Source organism: Bombina bombina, chromosome 7 (assembly GCF_027579735.1).
Source record: "Bombina bombina isolate aBomBom1 chromosome 7, aBomBom1.pri, whole genome shotgun sequence".
Lineage (NCBI taxonomy): Eukaryota > Metazoa > Chordata > Amphibia > Anura > Bombinatoridae > Bombina > Bombina bombina.
In genome coordinates, this window is record NC_069505.1 from 563,857,977 (window position 1) to 563,880,002 (window position 22,026).

The 22,026-nt window shown below is 38.0% G+C and overlaps 1 protein-coding gene across 1 annotated transcript in view; it reads right to left on the reverse strand.

Annotated features, from left to right (window-relative positions):
* LOC128636568 (class I histocompatibility antigen, F10 alpha chain-like) overlaps positions 1-22,026 on the reverse strand; it is a gene marked incomplete at its 5' end in the record, with an annotated part of 272,591 nt that overhangs the window by 124,859 nt on the left and 125,706 nt on the right. Inside the window, one exon of the mRNA XM_053689562.1 lies at positions 6,760-7,032. Within this exon, the coding sequence (XP_053545537.1) occupies positions 6,760-7,032 (273 nt within the window). The remainder of the gene's footprint in view (positions 1-6,759; positions 7,033-22,026) is intronic.

Below are 22,026 nucleotides of genomic sequence, written 5' to 3' on the forward strand. Positions count from 1 at the left end.
ATACAGAGTGTATTTATTTGTGTGTATATTAGTATGGTACTGTTACATACAGAGTGTATTTATTTGTGTGTATATTAGTAAGGTCCTGTTACATACAGAGTGTATTTATTTGTGTGTATATTAGTAAGGTCCTGTTACATACATAGTGTATTTATTTGTGTGTATATTAGTAAGGTCCTGTTACATACAGAGTGTATTTATTTGTGTGTATATTAGTAAGGTCCTGTTACATACAGAGTGTATTTATTAGTGTGTATATTAGTAAGGTCCTGTTACATACAGAGTGTATTTATTATTGTGTATATTAGTAAGGTCCTGTTACATACAGAGTGTATTTATTAGTGTGTTTATTAGTAAAGTCCTGTTACATACATAGTGTATATATTTGTGTGTATATTAGTAAGGTCCTGTTACATACAGAGTGTATTTATTAGTGTGTATATTAGTAAGGTCCTGTTACATACAGAGTGTATTTATTAGTGTGTTTATTAGTAAGGTCCTGTTACATACATAGTGTATTTATTTGTGTGTATATTAGTAAGGCCTTGTTACATACAGAGTAAATTTATTCCCTTTTAAATTAATTTGTTTCGTAATGTTTTTAAGGCATTTTTGTGATACCGGTATCCTATATGTACCTATGTTTCTGTTTGACAATAAGGACATTTGTTATTGACGGTCACATGTAACAGACTCATGAAATTATTTTATATTAATAGTAGAAGCTCAGGGTGTTGCTTTATTATCACACAACCAGGGCCGGCGTTTTGTATAAGGCAGCATAGGCTGCTGCCTTAGATCGCACCAGCTGAGTGGCGCTGAGAGCGGTGCCGACTGCCGATTATAAATTCTGCCGCCCTGCGCCCTGAACGAACTTGAAGCGTTATGGATCATAATGAATGTAATAATGATGTTGACTTGTTGTTAATATTGATTTAATTTATTAGATTGTTGTGTCATCACATTCTTTTTTATCTGAGTCTGAGATTCGCCGCACCCGGGGCTCTGGCTGGCTCCCTGCATACTAGTACAGTGTGTACTTCCTGTCCCTGGGCTGGCCCAGCTATTGCTTAGCCTATTGGAGGGCCGCAGCGCGCATGCGTGTGATGTCAGAGAGTGGAGGAGGTGGAGCTCATTTGCCGCTGCCTGTCAAATTCAGAGTCAGACTATGACTCACTCGACTGAGACTGTCTGGAGGGAGAAAATTGTGCGGGAAGCGGTATGAGCCGCCTGACTCCACTGACTGAGGCTCACACGTCTGCAGGCAGCATAAGAGTGAGTGATTGCTGCCAGTGCCCAAGACATGACAAGATGGGGACATCCGGCCAGCCTGCAGAGTAGACGACCGAGACCGAGTGAGAGAGAGACGAGGGAGTGATGAGGTAGGAATCATGGTGGGGGTATCTGAAGAGGCCGGAGCGGGCTGCGGGCATTATGGAGGGCATACTTAATGAGTCCATGATAAATTAATAATATTTATATAATATATATGGTATAATGGCACTGGCAGCAAGCAAATGGCATCAATAATTGTTGGGCAAATATTTATACATACATAGCTGCTGGGTTAAAGGGACATAATACTCATATGCTAAATCACTTGAAACTGATGCAGTATAACTGTAAAAAACTGACAGGAAAATATCACCTGAGCATCTCTATGTAAAAAAGGAAGATATTTTACCTCACAATCTCCTCAGCTCAGCAGAGTAAGTTCTGTGTAAAAAATATACTCAGCTGCTCCCAGCTGCAGGTAAAAATAAAAAAAAAATGAAGAAATGAACAGCAGCCAATCAGCATCAGCAGTGCTGAGGTCATGAACTTTTACTGTGATCTCATGAGATTTGACTTGATTCTCATGAGATTTCATTGTAAACTTCCTTTACCTGATTGGTGAAATAAGATGAGAGTGCACGATGCTCATCCCTTCAGCTGTCCTAGGACAGACATACTAAAATGCTGCTTAGAAATCCTTTACAATGGGAGGTGGCTACTGAGGAACTTTTGAGGTAAAATATCTTTCTTTTTTACATAGAGATGTTCAGGAGATATTTTCTAGTCAGCTTTTTACAGCTATGCTGCATCACTTTCAAGTGTTTAAACATTTGGGTATTATGGCCCTTTAAGCTGTTTACTAGTGCCAACACTGAAGCAACACTTTGGTATGAGACACAATTGCGAGCGTAGACATCCCTTTTAACTCATTCAGTTTTCAGGAAAGAAAATGATTATATTTATTTACCTGTAAAATAAACTAAAAGAGTCCACAATAAATTGATCATCTTATCTACAATGTGTTATTACTGTAGTTGTGTCCATTTGTGTGTGTGTATAACTTCACTACTCTCTGTGACCACTACTGTGAGTACCGGGTTGCAATGGCAGCCTTAGAAGAGTTTTTTTTGGTCAGTAGTGTTTAGCAGTGAAGTCTGAAGCCACAGACTAATCCTGATGCTAATCCTAACCCTTACACTAGGCCCTAATGCTAAGCCTTAGCCTCAGGCTGCCTTACCCTAGCTAGCTTTATATATCAATACCATACCAGGATAATATAGTGTATATATATATATATATATATATATATATATATATATATATATATATATATATATATATATATAGTGTGTGTGTGTGTGTGTGTGTGTGTGTGTGTATGTGTATATATATATATATATATATATATATATATATATATAGTGTGTGTGTGTGTATATATATATATATTGTGTGTGTGTATGTGTATATATATATATATATATATATAGTGTGTGTGTGTGTGTAAATATATATATTGTGTGTGTGTATATATATTGTGTGTGTGTATGTGTATATATATATATATATATATATATATAGTGTGTATATATATATATATATATATATATATATATTATAAAGCAAAGAAAAATAGGGGCAGAGTGGCAGGGTACTAACTGTTCCCTCCCACCAATACTCCTAGAGACTACCTTAAACTGGCACAAACCATAAAAACAGAATTTATGCTTACCTGATAAATTGCTTTCTCCAACGGTGTGTCCGGTCCACGGCGTCATCCATTACTTGTGGGATATTCTCCTCCCCTACAGGGAAAGGCAAGGAGAGCACACAGCAAGAGCTGTCCATATAGCTCCCCCTCTGGCTCCGCCCCCCAGTCATTCGACCGACGGTTAGGAGAAAAAGGAGAAACTATAGGGTGCCGTGGTGACTGTAGTGTATAAAGAGAAAGAAATTTTTTTTCAAACCTGATTAAAAAACCAGGGCGGGCCGTGGACCGGACACACCGTTGGAGAAAGCAATTTATCAGGTAAGCATAAATTCTGTTTTCTCCAACATTGGTGTGTCCGGTCCACGGCGTCATCCATTACTTGTGGGAACCAATACCAAAGCTTTAGGACACGGATGAAGGGAGGGAGCAAATCAGGTTACCTAAACAGAAGGCACCACGGCTTGCAAAACCTTTCTCCCAAAAACAGCCTCCGAAGAAGCAAAAATATCAAATTTGTAAAATTTGGCAAAAGTGTGCAGAGAAGACCAAGTCGCTGCCTTACATATCTGATTAACAGAAGCCTCGTTCTTGAAGGCCCATGTGGAAGCCACAGCCCTAGTGGAGTGAGCTGTGATTCGTTCAGGAGGCTGCCGTCCTGCAGTCTCATAAGCCAATCGGATAATGCTTTTCAGCCAGAAAGAAAGAGAGGTAGCAATAGCTTTTTGTCCTCTCTTCTTACCAGAGTAAACGACAAACAAGGATGAGGTTTGTCTAAAATTCTTTGTTGCTTCTAAATAGAACTTTAAAGCACGGACTACATCTAAATTGTGTAACAAACGTTCCTTCTTTGAAACTGGATTCGGGCACAGAGAAGGAACAACTATTTCCTGGTTAAAATTCTTGTTGAAAACAACTTTTGGAAGAAAACCAGGCTTGGTACGCAAAATAACCTTATCTGAATGGAACACCAGATAGGGTGGATCACACTGCAAAGCAGATAAGTCAGAAACTCTTCTAGCAGAAGAAATAGCAACCAAAAACAGAACTTTCCAAGATAGCAACTTGATATCTATGGAATGTAAGGGTTCAAACGGAACCCCCTGAAGAACTGAAAGAACTAAATTTAGACTCCAAGGAGGAGTCAAGGGTCTGTAAACAGGTTTGATTCTGACCAAAGCCTGTACAAAAGCTTGTACCGCTGGCACAGCTGCCAGTCGTTTGTATAACAAGACAGATAAAGCAGAAATCTGTCCTTTTAGAGAACTCGCTGACAATCCCTTATCCAAACCTTCTTGACCACAAACTCCTCACCATCCCCGTGGACATGCTACTTGTTCAGAGCGGCAAGGAGAATGACTGGGGGCGGAGCCAGAGGGGGAGCTATATGGACAGCTCTTGCTGTGTGCTCTCCTTGCCTTTCCCTGTAGGGGAGGAGAATATCCCACAAGTAATGGATGACGCCGTGGACCGGACACACCAATGTTGGAGAAATACAAAATATAGAAATCAGAATAAAACCACCTAAATTGCAGAAAAATATGTCATTTTAATACAAATAAAATATACCAACAAAAATAACAAATTAAATAAAGAACACAAATTAAAATAAAGAACACAAGAGAGACATTAAAAACAAACTTATCAAAACTAGCAGTGTAGCTAGGCACTTCTACTTCAATCACAATAGTGATGAATCAACCCTAAAATTTAGGGGTTTGGAAAGAGTGCAATTGAATGAAAGAGGTGGCAACTGGGATAAATTACTGTTACAAAAGGAGTGTAAATGGATATATAATCTTAACTCCTTAAAACCCATTGGGATGAATGAAGAAATTAATTTTGCCCCCTTTTTGGGTGATTAAATTATAATAAATGCTAACCCTGCAGAATTTATTTATGACAACTTTTAAAGGAGTTCGCTGCAGATTGTATAAAATAAAAACATAAGTCCTCTCTATACCTCATTTTAAGATCCCTATACAAAACGATGTTAAATTACATAAAATCTTTGTTCTTGGAGGATCGTTTATAGAAAGACAAAAATGGTCTTTCTCATAGACCCATCCTGGGATTCCTATGTTGCCAAATATTGATAAGGATGTAGGAATGTTCAAAGATAATTATGATGCAAAACATTATAAAATTCCTTCTTTATAGGTCATTTATTGAAAATCATAAGGTTTCGTCCTCATTTCATTTAGGGATTTCCATGTCTACAATGTTAATAAAGATATTGAATGATTCATAAAAGCTGTGCCAATTTAAGTTTATATCAAATAAGCGTTTGGTTAGATTTTTGAATTGTTTGTATACATAACATTTTATTGAAAGCCACTATTTGCCACTTTAGCGGTGCAGTTTGCCTTTAAATTGAAACAAAATGTTTCTTGCATTCGATTGGTAACAATTCACTCGGTTGTTGGAGGCGGAGTCTTTTGGTCTTAAAAAGCGTCACCTAATTGTGACGTAATCAGACACAGCCGGAAGAAGCCCCATGCCATGAAGGGTGAAATGTACGTAGCAACAGTTGGCAGCTACATGTGTTCCATAACATAACCTGGGAACTTTTGATGATATTCTTCAAGGATCCATTAACGCAGTAAGGTATCAGTCTGCAGTCATAACAGCACTAATTTGGAAATAACGGTAAGCGCAAAAGTGACAGGCAACAGGCCTCCCAGCAACTGTGCTTAGTTGTGATATCGTCAGGAGGGTTAGGTAAGTACTGCTGTTCATAAGCACCCTGAAGTTACGTCAAGAGGGATATCGTATCCTGGAATGGGTGAGACATCTTAAGCTTGACTTACTAACCCTGCATATACTAGCACTTGCTTTACTGGACTGTAATATTATTCTGGGGGAGACTGCTTTGGGCGCTACTTACCGACCGCTACTGTCCTTTGCATACTGGAATGAACCGCTGTTTATTTCTTAGATTGCTCAGCAATCACTGTTTGGGAAATATGAAATTACTATCACAAGCAGACTTTCTTATTGTAAAAGATTTCATTTAATCGTATCTGGAATTAAGACATTTTTGGTTTTTTTTGTGAGCTCTGAAATCATCATACATATTTTCCAAAGGGTACCCTTGGAGATCATTTGACCCTCAATCACAGTTTTTTCTGTTGTGAACATTTATTAATTACACCGCTATAGTTGCTTTAATTTAATTTGTTATTTTTGTTGGTATATTTTATTTGTATTAAAATGACATATTTTTCTGCAATTTAGGTGGTTTTATTCTGATTTCTATATTTTGTATTTTATGGTTTGTGCCAGTTTAAGGTAGTCTCTAGGAGTTTTGGTGGGAGGGAACAGTTAGTACCCTGCCACTCTGCCCCTATTTTTCTTTGCTTTATAATATAAATAGTTCTACTACCTCTGTGCACTGCACATTTGCAATTATTTTTACTAAAGCAAGTGTGCATTAACCTGATACTAATTCATTTGTTCTGGTGCCAATCACCCTTGTTAAATATATATATATATATATATATATATATATATATATATATATATATATATATATATATAGAGTGTGTATATATCCCCTGCACACAACCACTGATAATTTAGATCTATTACTTATATAGTTCCTGTAAAGTATACATCACAGCCTAGTAGCTCACAGCAGTTACAAGTAATATAAAGAAACAGCAAGTGACAAATCGGACTCTATGAGATCAAATGCAGTGATTGGCTGAGGAATCTAATTTACTCATCACTGACGCTTCTAATTTTCTCATTACTGAGTTATTGGTAACACTCACCCCAAAGCACAGTAAGTGGCTCCTTCAGGCTGCTGTGATCCACATGACAGGAGAAACTGTCCCCGTCCTTAGGTATCACCTCCACAGTGACCCTGAGCTGATAGGTCCCATCAGGGTTGGGGAGGACCTGTGTTGCCTCCTCTGAGATTAAATCAATGTCTTCGTTCTTCACCCACTTGACATCCACAGCTTTAGGGTAAAACCCGTACACCCGGCAGTGAAGCTTTATCACAGTGTCTGATTGGTGACCGGAAACCTTCACTTGAGGGACAACTAATAAAGACAAAACATATAATTACTGATATTATGCGAGATAACTAATAAAGATAAAACACATTATTACTGATATTCTGTGAGAGAACTAATAAAGATAAAACACATTATTACTGATATTATGTGAGAGAACTAATAAAGATAAAACACATTATTACTGATATTATGTGAGAGAACTAATAAAGATAAAACACATTATTACTAATATGTGAGAGAACTAATAAAGATAAAACACATTATTACTGATATTATGTGAGAGAACTAATAAAGATAAACACATTATTACTGATATTATGTGAGAGAACTAATAAAGATAAAACACATTATTACTGATATTATGTGAGAGAACTAATAAAGATAAAACACATTATTACTGATATTATGTGAGAGAACTAATAAAGATAAAACACATTATTACTGATATTATGTGAGAGAACTAATAAAGGTAAAACACATTATTACTGATATTATGTGAGAGAACTAATAAAGATAAAACACATTATTATTACTGATATTATGTGAGAGAACTAATAAAGATAAAACACATTATTACTGATATTATGTGAGAGAACTAATAAAGATAAAGCACAATATTACTGATATATATTATGTGAGAGAACTAATAAAGATAAAACACATTACTGATATTATGTGAGAGAACTAATAAAGATAAAACACATTATTACTGATATTATGTGAGAGAACTAATAAAGATAAAACACATTATTACTGATATTATGTGAGAGAACAAATAAAGATAACACACATTATTACTGATATTATGTGAGAGAACTAATAAAGATAAAGCACATTATTACTGATATTATGTGAGAACTAATAAAGATAAAACACATTATTACTGATATTATGTGAGAGAACTAATAAAGATAAAACAAATTATTACTGATATTATGTGAGAGAACTAATAAAGATAAAACACATTCGGCTAGATCATGAGTTCTGCGTTAGCCTTAAAAAGCAGCGTTGAGAGGTCCCAACGCTGCTTTTTAACGCCCGCTGGTATTATGAGTCTGGCAGGTACTGGTGTACCGCTCACTTTTTTTCCGCGACTCGAGCATACCGCAAATCCCCTTACTTAATTGCGTATCCTATCTTTTCTATGGGATTTTCCTAACGCCGGTATTACGAGTCTTGGAGAAAGAGAGCGGTACACCCTCTCCTGTCAAGACTCCTACCGCAGTTAAAAGTCAGTAGTTAAGAGTTTAATGGGCTAACGCCGTAACATAAAACTCTTAACTAATGTGCTAAAAAGTACACTAACACCCATAAACTACCTATTAACCCCTAAACCGAGGCCCCCCCCACATCGCAAACACTATAATACAATTATTTAACCCCTAATCTGCCGACCGGAGCATCGTCGCCACTTTAATAAATGTATTAACCCCTAAACCGACGCACTCCCGCCTCGCAAACACTAGTTAAATTATATTAACCCCTAATCTGCCGTCCCTAACATCACCGCCACCTACCTACATTTATTAACCCCTAATCTGCCGCCCACAATGTCGCCGACACTATATTAAATTTATTAACCCCTAAACTAACTCTAACCCTAACCCTAACCCCCCCCTAACTTAAATATAATTTAAATAAAACGAAATTAAATTAATAAAATTATCTAAACTATTCCTATTTAAAACTAAATACTTACCTATAAAATAAACCATAAGATAGCTACAATATAACTAATAATTACATTGTAGCCATCTTAGGGTTTATTTTTATTTTACAGCTAAGTTTGTATTTATTTTAACTAGGTAGAATAGTTATTAAATAGTTATTAACTATTTAATAACTACCCAGCTAAAATAAAGACAAAATTACCTGTAAAATAAACCCTAACCTAAGTTACAATTACACCTAACACTACACTACAATTAAATAAATTAAATAAATTACCTACAATTACCTACAATTAAATACAATTAAATAAAATTAACTAAGGTACAAAAAAAAACACACACTAAATTACAGAAAATAAAAAAATAAGTACAAGAATTTTAAACTAATTACACCTAATCTAAGCCCCCTAATAAAATAAAAAAGCCCCCCAAAATAAAAAAAATTCCCTACCCTATACTAAATTACAAATAGCCCTTAAAAGGGCCCTTTGCGGGGCATTGCCCCAAAGTAATCATCTCTTTTACCTGTAAAAAAAAAAAAATACCCCCCCATCATTAAAACCCACCACCCACACACCCAACCCTACTCTAAAACCCACCCAATCCCCCCTTAAAAAAACCTAACACTAACCCCCTGAAGATCACCCTACCTTGAGCCGTCTTCACCCAGCCGGGCACAAGTGGTCCATCCTATCCGGCCAGAAGAGGACATCCAGATGGGCAGAAGTCTTCATCCAATCAGGGCAGAAGAGGTCCTCCTGAGTGGCAGAAGTCTTCATCCAGGTGCCATCTTCTATCTTCATCCTTCCGGAGCGGAGCGGGTCCATCTTCAATCCAGCCGACGCGGAGCATACTCTTCAAACGAAGTCCTAACAAAGAATGAAGGTTCCTTTAAATGACGTCATCCAAGATGGCATCCTTTGAATTTGAATTGGCTGATGGAATCCTATCAGCCAATCGGAATTAAGGTAGGAAAAATCCTATTGGCTGATGCAATCAGCATTCTATTGGCTGTTCCAATCCCTAAATTAAATAAATTGCCTACAATTACCTACAATTAAATACAATTAAATAAAATTAACTAAGGTACAAAATAACACACACTAAATTACAGAAAATAAAAAAATAAGTACAATAATTTTAAACTAATTACACCTAATCTAAGCCCCCTAATAAAATAAAAAAGCCCCCCAAATTAAAAAAATTTCCCTACCCTATACTAAATTACAAATAGCCCTTAAAAGGGCCTTTTGCGGGGCATTACCCCAAAGTAATAAGCTCTTTTACCTGTAAAAAAAAAAAAAAAACCTCCCCCCAACATTAAAACCCACCACCCACACACCCAACCCTACTCTAAAACCCACCCAATCCCCCCCTTAAAAAAAAACTAACACTAACCCCCTGAAGATCACCCTACCTTGAGCCGTCTTCACCCAGCCGGGCACAAGTGGTCCATCCTATCTGGCCAGAAGAGGACATCCAGATGGGCAGAAGTCTTCATCCGATCGGGGCAGAAGAGGTCCTCCTGAGCGGCAGAAGTCTTCATCCAGGCGGCATCTTCTATCTTCATCCTTCCGGACCGTAGCGGGTCCATCTTCAATCCAGCCGACGCGGAGCATCCTCTTCAAACGAAGTCCTAACGAAGAATGAAGGTTCCCTTAAATGACGTCATCCAAGATGGCGTCCCTTAAATTCCGATTGGCTGATAGAATCCTATCAGTCAATCGGAATTAAGGTAGGAAAAATCCTATTGGCTGATTGGATCAGCCAATCGGATTGAACTTCAACCTGATTGGCTGATTGCATCAGCCAATAGGATTTTTCCTACCTTAATTCCGATTGGCTGATAGGATTCTATCAGCCAATTGGAATTCAAGGGACGCCATCTTGGATGACGTCATTTAAAGGAACCTTCATTCTTCGTTAGGACTTTGTTTGAAGAGGATGCTCCGCGTCGGCTGGATTGAAGATGGACCCGCTCCGCTCCGGAAGGATGAAGATAGAAGATGGCGCCTGGATGAAGACTTCTGCCACTCAGGAGGACCTCTTCTGCCCTGATCGGATGAAGACTTCTGCCCGTCTGGATGTCCTCTTCTGGCCGGATAGGATGGACCACTTGTGCCCGGCTGGGTGAAGACGGCTCAAGGTAGGGTGATCTTCAGGGGGTTAGTGTTAGGTTTTATTAAGGGGGATTTGGTGGGTTTTAGAGTAGGGTTGGGTGTGTGGGTGGTGGGTTTTAATGATGGGGGGTATTTAGGGTTCATAGGTATAATGTAGGTGGCGGCGGTGTCCGGACCGGCAGATTAGGAGTTAATAGTATAATGCAGGTGGCGACGATGTCGGAGTCGGCAGATTAGGGGTTAATAAGTGTAAGATTAGGGGTGTTTAGACTCAGGGTTCATGTTAGGGTGTTAGGTGTAGACATATTTTTTATTTCCCCATAGGAAACAATAATGCTGCGTTAGGAGCTGAACGCTGCTATTTTGCAGGTGTTAGTTTTTTTTTCAGCCGGCTCAGCCCCATTGTTTCCTATGGGGAAATCGTGCACAAGCATGTTACACCAGCTCACCGCTGACTTAAGCAACGCTGGTATCGAGGTGAGATGTGGAGCTAAATTTTGCTCTCCGCTCACTTTTCTGAGGCTAACGCAGCCATTCAGAAAACTCGTAATACCAGCGTTGTTTTAAGTGAGCAGTGAAAAAAAAAGGCTCGTTAGCACCGCACAGCTTTACCGACAAAACTTGTACTCTAGGTGATTATTACTGATATTATGTGAGAGAACTAATAAAGATAAAACACATTATTACTGATATTATATGAGAGAACTAATAAAGATAAAACACATTATTACTGATATTACGTGAGAGAACTAATAAAGATAAAACACATTATTACTGATATTATGTGAGAGAACTAATAAAGATAAAGCACATTATTACTGATATTATGTGAGAGAACGAATAAAGATAAAACACATTATTACTGATATTATGTGAGAGAATTAATAAAGATAAAACACATTATTACTGGTATTATGTGAGAGAACTAATAAAGATAAAACACATTATTACTGATATTATGTGAGAGAACTAATAAAGATAAAACACATTCGCCTAGATTTAGAGTTCTGCGTTAGCCGTCAAAAGCAGCGTTAAGGGGTCCTAACGCTGCTTTTGGCCGCCCGCTGGTATTTAGAGTCGGCCAGGAAAGGGTCTAACACTTACTTTCAAGCCGCAACCTTTCCATACCGCAGATCCCCTTACGCCAATTGCGTATCCTATCTTTTCAATGGGATCTTCCTAACGCTGGTATTTAGAGTCTTGGCTGAAGTGAGCGGTAGACCCTCTACCGAAAAGACTCCTACCGCCCATGGAAAGGCTGTAGTTAAGAGCTTTATGGGCTAACGCCGGTTTATAAAGCTCTTAACTACAGTACTCTAAAGTACACTAACACCCATAAACTACCTATGTACCCCTAAACCGAGGCCCCCCCACATCGGCGCCACTATAATAAAAAATTTTAACCCCTAATCTGCCGACCGCACACCGCCGCCACCTACATTATCCCCATGAACCCCTAATCTGCTACCCCTAACATCGCCGACACCTACATAATATTTATTAACCCCTAATCTGCCCCCCCCCCCAACGTCGCTGCTACCTAACTACACTTATTAACCCCTAATCTGCCGACCGGACCTCTCCGCCACTATAATAAATGTATTAACTTCTAAACCGCCGCACTCCCGCCTCGCAAACCCTATAATAAATAGTATTAACCCCTAATCTGCCCCCCCCCCCCAACGTCGCCGCCACCTAACTTCAAGTATTAACCCCTAATCTGCCGACCGGACCTCGCGGCTACTCTAATAAATGAATTAACCCCTAAAGCTAAGTCTAACTCTAACCCTAACACCCCCCTAAATTAAATATAATTTTAATCTAACGAAATAAATTAAATCTTATTAACTACAGTATTCCTATTTAAAACTAAATACTTACCTGTAAAATAAACCCTAATATTGCTACAAAATAACGAATATTTATATTGTAGCTATTTTAGGATTTATATTTATTTTACAGGCAACTTTGTATTTATTTTATTATTTTAACTAGGTACAATAGCTATTAAATAGTTATTAACTATTTAATAGCTACATAGTTAAAATAATTACAAAATTACCTGTAAAATAAATCCTAAACTAAGTTACAAATACACCTAACACTACACTATCAATAAATTAATTAAATAAACTACAATTATCTAAACTAAAATACAATTAAATAAACTAAACTATATTACAAAAAAAACAAAACACTAAATTACAAAAATAAAATAAAATACAAGAATATTAGGCTAATTACACCTACTCTAAGCCCCCTAATAAAATAAAAAAGCCCCCCAAAATAATAAAGGTCCCTACCCTATTCTAAATTAAAAAGTAACCAGCTATTTTACCAGCCCTTAAAAGGGCTTTTTGCGGGGCATGCCCCTAAGTAATCAGCTCTTTTGCCTGTAAAAAAAATACAACCCCCCTCAACATTAAAACCCACCACCCACATACCCCTACTCTAACCCAAACCCCCCTTAAATAAACCTAACACTACCCCCCTGAAGATCTCCCTACCTTGAGTCATGTTCACCCAGCCGGGCACCGATGGACCAAGAGAGGACATCCGGAGCGGCAGAAGTCTTCATTCTATCCGGGCAGAAGAGGACATCCGGACCGGCAGACATCTTCATCCAAGCGGCATCTTCTATCTTCATCCATCCGGAGCGGAGCCATCTTCTTCCAGCCGACGCGGATCCATCCTCTTCAACCGACGCCTACTCGCCGAATGAAGGTTCCTTTAAGGGACGTCATCCAAGACGGATAGGATTCTATCAGCCAATCGGAATTAAGGTAAGAAAAATCTGATTGGCTGATTAAATCAGCCAATCAGATTCAAGTTCAATCGGATTGGCTGATAGAATCCTATCATTTAATCAGCCAATCAGATTTTTCCTACCTTAATTCCGATTGGCTGATAGAATCCTATCAGCCAATCGGAATACGAGGGACGCCATCTTGGATGACGTCCCTTAAAGGAACCTTCATTCGGCGAGTAGGCGTCGGTTGAAGAGGATGGATCCGCGTCGGCTTGAAGAAGATGGCTCCGCTCCGCTCCGGATGGATGGATGGATGAAGATAGAAGATGCCGCTTGGATGAAGATGTCTGCCGGTCCGGATGTCCTCTTCTGCCCTGATAGGATGAAGACTTCTGCCGCTCCGGATGTCCTCTTTTGGTCCATCGGTGCCCGGCTGGGTGAACACGACTCAAGGTAGGGAGATCTTCAGGGGGGTAGTGTTAGGTTTATTTAAGGGGGGTTTGGGTTAGAGTAGGGGTATGTGGGTGGTGGGTTTTAATGTTGGGGGGGTTGTATTTTTTTTTACAGGCAAAAGAGCTGATTACTTAGGGGCATGCCCCGCAAAAAGCCATTTTAAGGGCTGGTAAAAGAGCTGGTTACTTTTTAATTTAGAATAGGGTAGGGACCTTTATTATTTTGGGGTGCTTTTTTATTTTATTAGGGGGCTTAGAGTAGGTGTAATTAGCCTAATATTCTTGTAATCTTTTTTTATTTTTTGTAATTTAGTGTTTGTTTTTTTTTGTAATTTAGTTTAGTTTATTTAATTGTATATAATTGTAGGTAATTTATTTAATTAATTTATTGATAGTGTAGTGTTAGGTTTAATTGTAACTTAGGTTAGGATTTATTTTACAGGTAATTTTGTAATTATTTTAACTAGGTAGCTATTAAATAGTTAATAACTATTTAATAACTATTGTACCTAGTTAAAATAAATAAAAAGTTGCCTGTAAAATAAATATAAATCCTAAAATAGCTACTATATAATTATTCGTTATATTGTAGCTATATTAGGGTTTATTTTACAGGTAAGTATTTAGTTTTAAATAGGAAAACTGTAGTTAATAAGATTTAATTTATTTTGTTAGATTAAAATTATATTTAATTTAGGGGGGTGTTAGGGTTAGGGTTAGACTTAGCTTTAGTTAGGGGTTAATACTTGAAGTTAGGTGGCGGCGATGTTGGGGGGGCAGATTAGGGGTTAATACTATTTATTATAGGGTTTGCGAGGCGGGAGTGCGCCGGTTTAGGGGTTAATACATTTATTATAGTGGCGGCGAGGTCCGGTCGGCAGATTAGGGGTTAATATTTGTAGTTAGGTAGCTGCGACATTGGGGGGGGCAGATTAGGGGGTAATAAATATAATATAGGTGTCGGTGATGTTAGGGGCAGCAGATTAGGGGTTCATAGCTATAATGTAGGTTGCAGCGGTGTCCGGAGCGGCAGATTAGGGCCGGGGTTAATGGTATAATGCAGGTGTCAGCGATAGCGGGGTCAGCAGATTAGGGGTTAATAAGTGTAAGGTTAGGGGTGTTTAGATTCGGGGTTCATGTTAGTGTGTTAGGTGCAGACTTAGAAAGTGTTTCCCCATAGGAAACAATGGGGCTGCGTTGGGAGCTTAACGCTGCTTTTTTGCAGGTGTTAGGTTTTTTTTCATCCCAAACTGCCCCATGGTTTCCTATGGGGGAATCGTGCACGAGCACGTTTTGCCAGCTTACCGCTACCGTAAGCAACGCTGGTATTGAGGGTTGAAGTGGCGGTACATTCGGCTCAACGCACCCTTTTTGGAGCCTAACGCAGCCCTTCAGACAACTCTAAATACCAGCATTGTCTTAAGGGTGCGTTGGGAAAAAAAGCTGCGTTAGCTACACGGGTCTTTACCGACAAAACTCTAAATCTAGCCGATTATTACTGATATTATGTGAGAGAACTAATAAAGATAAAACACATTATTAATGATATTATGTGAGAGAACTAATAAAGATAAAACACATCATTACTGATATTATGTGAGAGAACTAATAAAGATAAAACACATACGGCTAGATTTAGAGTTCTGCGGCCAAAGGGATGCGTTAGCTACGCATGCTTTTTTTCCCCCGCACCTTTTAAATACCGCTGGTATTTAGAGTTCACAGAATGGCTGCGTTAGGCTCCAAAAAGAGAGCGTAGAGGCATATTTACCGCCACTGCAACTCTCAATACCAGCGGTGCTTACGGACGCGGCCAGCTTCAAAAACGTGCTCGTGCACGATTCCCCCATAGGAAACAATGGGGCAGTTTGAGCTGAAAAAAAACCTAACACCTGCAAAAAAGCAGCGTTCAGCTCCTAACGCAGCCCCATTGTTTCCTATGGGGAAACACTTCCTAAGTCTGCACCTAACACCCTAACATGTACCCCGAGTCTAAACACCCCTAACCTTACACTTATCAACCCCTAATCTGACACCTGCATATTTTTTTAACCCCTAATCTGCCGCTCCGTACAATGCTGCAACCTACGTTATCCCTATGTACCCCTAATCTGCTGCCCCTAACACCGCCGACCCCTATATTATATTTATTAACCCCTAATCTGCCGCCCCCAACGTCGCCGCCACCTACCTACAATTATTAACCCCTAATCTGCCGACCGGACCTCACCGCTACTATAATAAAGTTATTAACCCCTAATCCGTCTCACTCCCGCCTCAAAAACCCTATAATAAATAGTATTAACCCCTAATCTGCCCTCCCTAACATCGCCGACACCTAACTTAAAGTATTAACCCCTAATCTGCCGACCGGACCTCGCCGCTACTCTAATAAATGTATTAACCCCTAAAGCTATTTTAGGATTTATATTTATTTTACAGGCAACTTTGTATTTATTTTAACCAGGTACAATAGCTATTAAATAGTTAATAACTATTTAATAGCTACCTAGTTAAAATAATTACAAAATTACCTGTAAAATAAATCCTAACCTAAGTTACAATTAAACCTAACACTACACTAGCAATAAATTAATTACATACAAATACCTACAAATAAATACAATTAAATAAACTAACTAAAGTACAAAAAATAAAAAAAGAACTAAGTTAGAAAAAATAAAAAAATAATTTACAAACATTATAAAAATATTACAACAATTTTAAGCTAATTACACCTACTCTAAGCCCCCTAATAAAATAACAAAGCCCCCCAAAATAAAAAAATGCCCTACCCTATTCTAAAATACAAATAGAAAAGCTCTTTTACCTTACCAGCCCTTAAAAGGGCCTTTTGCGGGGCATGCCCCAAAGAATTCTGCTCTTTTGCCTGTAAAAAAAAACATACAATACCCCCCCCCCAACATTATAACCCACCACCCACATACCCCTAATCTAACCCAAACCCCCCTTAAATAAACCTAACACTAAGCCCCTGAAGATCTCCCTACCTTATCTTCACCACGCCGGGTATCACCGATCCGTCCAGAAGAGGCTCCGAAGTCTTCATCCAAGCCCAAGCGGGGGCTGAAGAGGTCCATCATCGGGCTGAAGAGGTCCATCATCCGGCTGAAGTCTTGATCCAAGTGGGGGCTGAAGAGATCCATCATCCGGCTGAAGTCTTGATCCAAGCGTTGGCTGAAGAGATCCATCATCCGGCTGAAGTCTTGATCCAAGCGGGGGCTGAAGAGATCCATCATCCGGCTGAAGTCTTCTATCAAGTGGCATCTTCAATCTTCTTTCTTCCGGATCCATCTTCATCCCGCCGACGCGGAACATCCATCCTGGCCGACGACTTCCCGACGAATGACGGTTCCTTTAAGGGACGTCATCCAAGATGGCGTCCTTCGAATTCCGATTGGCTGATAGGATTCTATCAGCCAATCGGAATTAAGGTAGGAAAATTCTGATTGGCTGATGGAATCAGCCAATCAGATTCAAGTTCAATCCGATTGGCTGATCCAATCAGCCAATCAGATCGAGCTCGCATTCTATTGGCTGTTCCAATCAGCCAATCAGATCGAGCTCGCATTCTATTGGCTGTTCCAATCAGCCAATAGAATGCGAGCTCAATCTGATTGGCTGATTGGATCAGCCAATCGGATTGAACTTGAATCTGATTGGCTGATTCCATCAGCCAATCAGAATTTTCCTACCTTAATTCCGATTGGCTGATAGAATCCTATCAGCCAATCGGAATTCGAGGGACGCCATCTTGGATGACGTCCCTTAAAGGAACCGTCATTCGTCGGGAAGTCGTCGGCCAGGATGGATGTTCCGCGTTGGCGGGATGAAGATGGATCCAGAAGAAAGAAGATTGAAGATGCCGCTTGATAGAAGACTTCAGCCGGATGATGGATCTCTTCAGCCCCCGCTTGGGTCAAGACTTCAGCCGGATGATGGATCTCTTCAGCCCCCGCTTGGATCAAGACTTCAGCCGGATGATGGATCTCTTCAGCCCCCGCTTGGATCAAGACTTCAGCCGGATGATGGACCTTTTCAGCCCGATGATGGACCTCTTCAGCCCCCGCTTGGGCTTGGATGAAGACTTCGGAGCCTCTTCTAGACGGATCGGTGATACCCGGCGTGGTGAAGATAAGGTAGGGAGATCTTCAGGGGCTTAGTGTTAGGTTTATTTAAGGGGGGTTTGGGTTAGATTAGGGGTATGTGGGTGGTGGGTTGTAAATGTTGGGGGGGGGTATTGTATGTTTTTTTTTTACAGGCAAAAGAGCAGAATTCTTTGGGGCATGCCCCGCAAAAGGCCCTTTTAAGGGCTGGTAAGGTAAAAGAGCTTTTCTATTTGTATTTTAGAATAGGGTAGGGCATTTTTTTATTTTGGGGGGCTTTGTTATTTTATTAGGGGGCTTAGAGTAGGTTTAATTAGCTTAAAATTGTTGTAATATTTTTATAATGTTTGTAAATTATTTTTTTATTTTTGTAACTTAGTTCTTTTTTATTATTTGTACTTTAGTTAGTTTATTTAATTGTATTTATTTGTAGGTATTTGTATGTAATTAATTTATTGATAGTGTAGTGTTAGGTTTAATTGTAACTTAGGTTAGGATTTATTTTACAGGTAATTTTGTAATTATTCTAACTAGGTAACTATTAAATAGTTATTAACTATTTAATAGCTATTGTACCTGGTTAAAATAAATACAAAGTTGCCTGTAAAATAAATATTAATCCTAAAATAGCTACAATATAATTATAATTTATATTGTAGCTATATTAGGGTTTATTTTACAGGTAAGTATTTAGCTTTAAATAGGAATAATTTATTTAATAAGATTTATTTTATTTAGTTAGATAAAAATTATATTTAACTTAGGGGGGTGTTAGGGTTAGGGTTAGACTTAGCTTTAGGGGTTAATACATTTATTAGAGTAGCGGCGAGGTCCGGTCGGCAGATTAGGGGTTAATACTTGAAGTTAGGTGTCGGCAATGTTAGGGAGGGCAGATTAGGGGTTAATACTATTTATTATAGGGTTTGCGAGGCGGGAGTGAGGCGGTTTAGGGGTTAATACATTTATTATAGTGGCGACGAGGTCCGGTCGGCAGATTAGGGATTAATAAATGTAGGTAAGGTAGCGGCGACATTGGGGGGGCAGATTAGGGGTTAATAAATATAATATAGGGGTCGGAGATGTTAGGGGCAGCAGATTAGGGGTACATAGGGATAATGTAGGTTGCGGCGGTGTACGGTCGGCAGGTTAGGGGTTAAAAAAATTTAATAGAGTGGCGGCGATGTGGGGGGACCTCGGTTTAGGGGTACATAGGTAGTTTATGGGTGTTAGTGTACTTTAGAGCACAGTAGTTAAGAGCTTTATGAACCGGCGTTAGCCCAGAAAGCTCTTAACTCCTGACTTTTTTCTGCGGCTGGAGTCTTGTCGTTAGAGTTCTAACGCTCACTTCAGCCAAGACTCTAAATACCGGCGTTAGAAAGATCCCATTAAAAAGATAGTATACGCAAATGGCGTAAGGGGATCTGCGGTATGGAAAAGTCGCGGCTGGAAAGTGAGCGTTAGACCCTTACCTACACGACTCTAAATACCAGCGGTAGGACAAAACCAGCGTTAGGGCCCCCTAACGCTGGTTTTGACGGCTAACGCAGAACTCTAAATCTAGGCGATAATTACTGATATTATGTGAGAGAACTAATAAAGGTAAAACACATTATTACTGATATTATGTGAGAGAACTAATAAAGATAAAACACGTTATTACTGATATTATTTGAGAGAACTAATAAAGATAAAACACATTATTACTGATATTACGTGAGAGAACTAATAAAGATAAAATACATTATTACTGATATTATGTGAGAGAACAAATAAAGATAAAACACATTATTACTGATATTATGGGAGAGAACTACCGTAATAAAGATAAAATACATTATTACTGATATTACGTGAGAGAACTAATAAAGATAAAGCACATTATTACTGATATTATGTGAGAGAACAAATAAAGATAAAACACATTATTACTGATATTATGTGAGAGAACTACCGTAATAAAGATAAAATACATTATTACTGATATTATGTGAGAGAACTAATAAAAGTAAAACACATTATTACTGGTATTATGTGAGAGAACTAATAAAGATAAAACACATTATTACTGATATTATGTGAGAGAACTACCGTAATAAAGATAAAATACATTATTACTGATATTATGTGAGAGAACTAATAAAAGTAAAACACATTATTACTGGTATTATGTGAGAGAACTAATAAAGATAAAACACATTATTACTGATATTATATGAGAGAACTAATAAAGATAAAACACATTATTACTGATATTATGTGAGAGAACTAATAAAAGTAAAACACATTATTACTGGTATTATGTGAGAGAACTAATAAAGATAAAACACATTATTACTGATATTATATGAGAGAACTAATAAAGATAAAACACATTATTACTGATATTATGTGAGAGAACTAATAAAAGTAAAACACATTATTACTGGTATGTGAGAGAACTAATAAAGATAAAACACATTACTACTGATATTATATGAGAGAACTAATAAAGATAAAACACATTATTACTGATATTATGTGAGAGAACTAATAAAGATGAAACACATTTTTACTGGTATTATGTGAGAGAACTAATAAAGATAAAACACATTATTACTGATATTATATGAGAGAACTAATAAAGATAAAACACATTATTACTTATATTATGTGAGAGAACTAATAAAGATAAAACACATTATTACCAATATTATGTGAGAGAACTAATAAAGATAAAACACATTATTACTGACATTATGTGAGAGAACTAATAAAGATAAAACACATTATTACTAATATTATGAGAGAGAACTGATAAAGATAAAACACTTTCGGCTAGATTACGAGTTTTGCGTTAGCCTTAAAAAGCAGCGTTGAGAGGTCCCAACGCTGCTTTTTTTTTTTTTTTTTTTTTTTTTTTAAATATTTTTATTGAGGAAACAAGCAAAGTACAGATAACAAAATACTGTATAGGTTACAATTGTAGTAGATTCAATTACATATGATCACTTTCAAATGATAAAAGGTAATTTCACTAACATACGTGACCAGTACTGTGATATATTTTAGTTAATTCTGTTTGTGATTATAAAAATATAATGAGTGTCCTCATTTTAAACAAAAACAAAACAAAAGCATCATGTCACAAAGTGAAAACAGTTATTGGACTTACATATTATATATTATATAAAAGGCTAAATAGAAACCACAACCCAACAATTAATTTATCATTTAGACAACCAAAAGCTGAGATATAGCACACATAAGTTTTTGTTATTCGTTAAATATATAGTGTTATTACAGTTTGTGCTGTTTTATGGAGGTGCTAGTAACTTAATTAAACTATGAGTGTAGGGATGAAACCCAATTGAGATATGGAGCATACAAATTGGCCTCTAAAATCAGTAATATGGACATATTGTGTAAGTAATGAAAGTGCCCCTAGGACCAAGACTGTGTGATATTAATTCTGAGCTACAGTCTTATGAAAACTAAGTCCCAGCAATTGTAACGTATGTGCTAGCATTAATACACGTTAGGCATATAGAAAACATAGACACTCATTAACAGAGGTCCCGTTTTTACTGTGAGTAGCTACATAGTACGGGAGACCCAGGTGTTAGGGTTCTGGTGGCCTTTTATCTCCAAGAATTTGTTAGGCTGCATGGTAATGTCCTGCTAGGATCGTGCAAATCTTTGGTCTTACAATTAGTGAAATGGCCCTGGGAAAGGGAGGCTGCTTGCTTATCTACGTGATCGTCCATATTTTGAAAGACATTGCTGTGAGGTACAATAGAGCGTTCAGAATAAGGCATATATATGGTACAGAAAAACGGATAGTAATCCTTTATAGAGTTTATAAGATAAGTTTAATGTTAACAGGCAAGTTTACCGGCGAAGGGCTAATTCCGCTATGTAGTG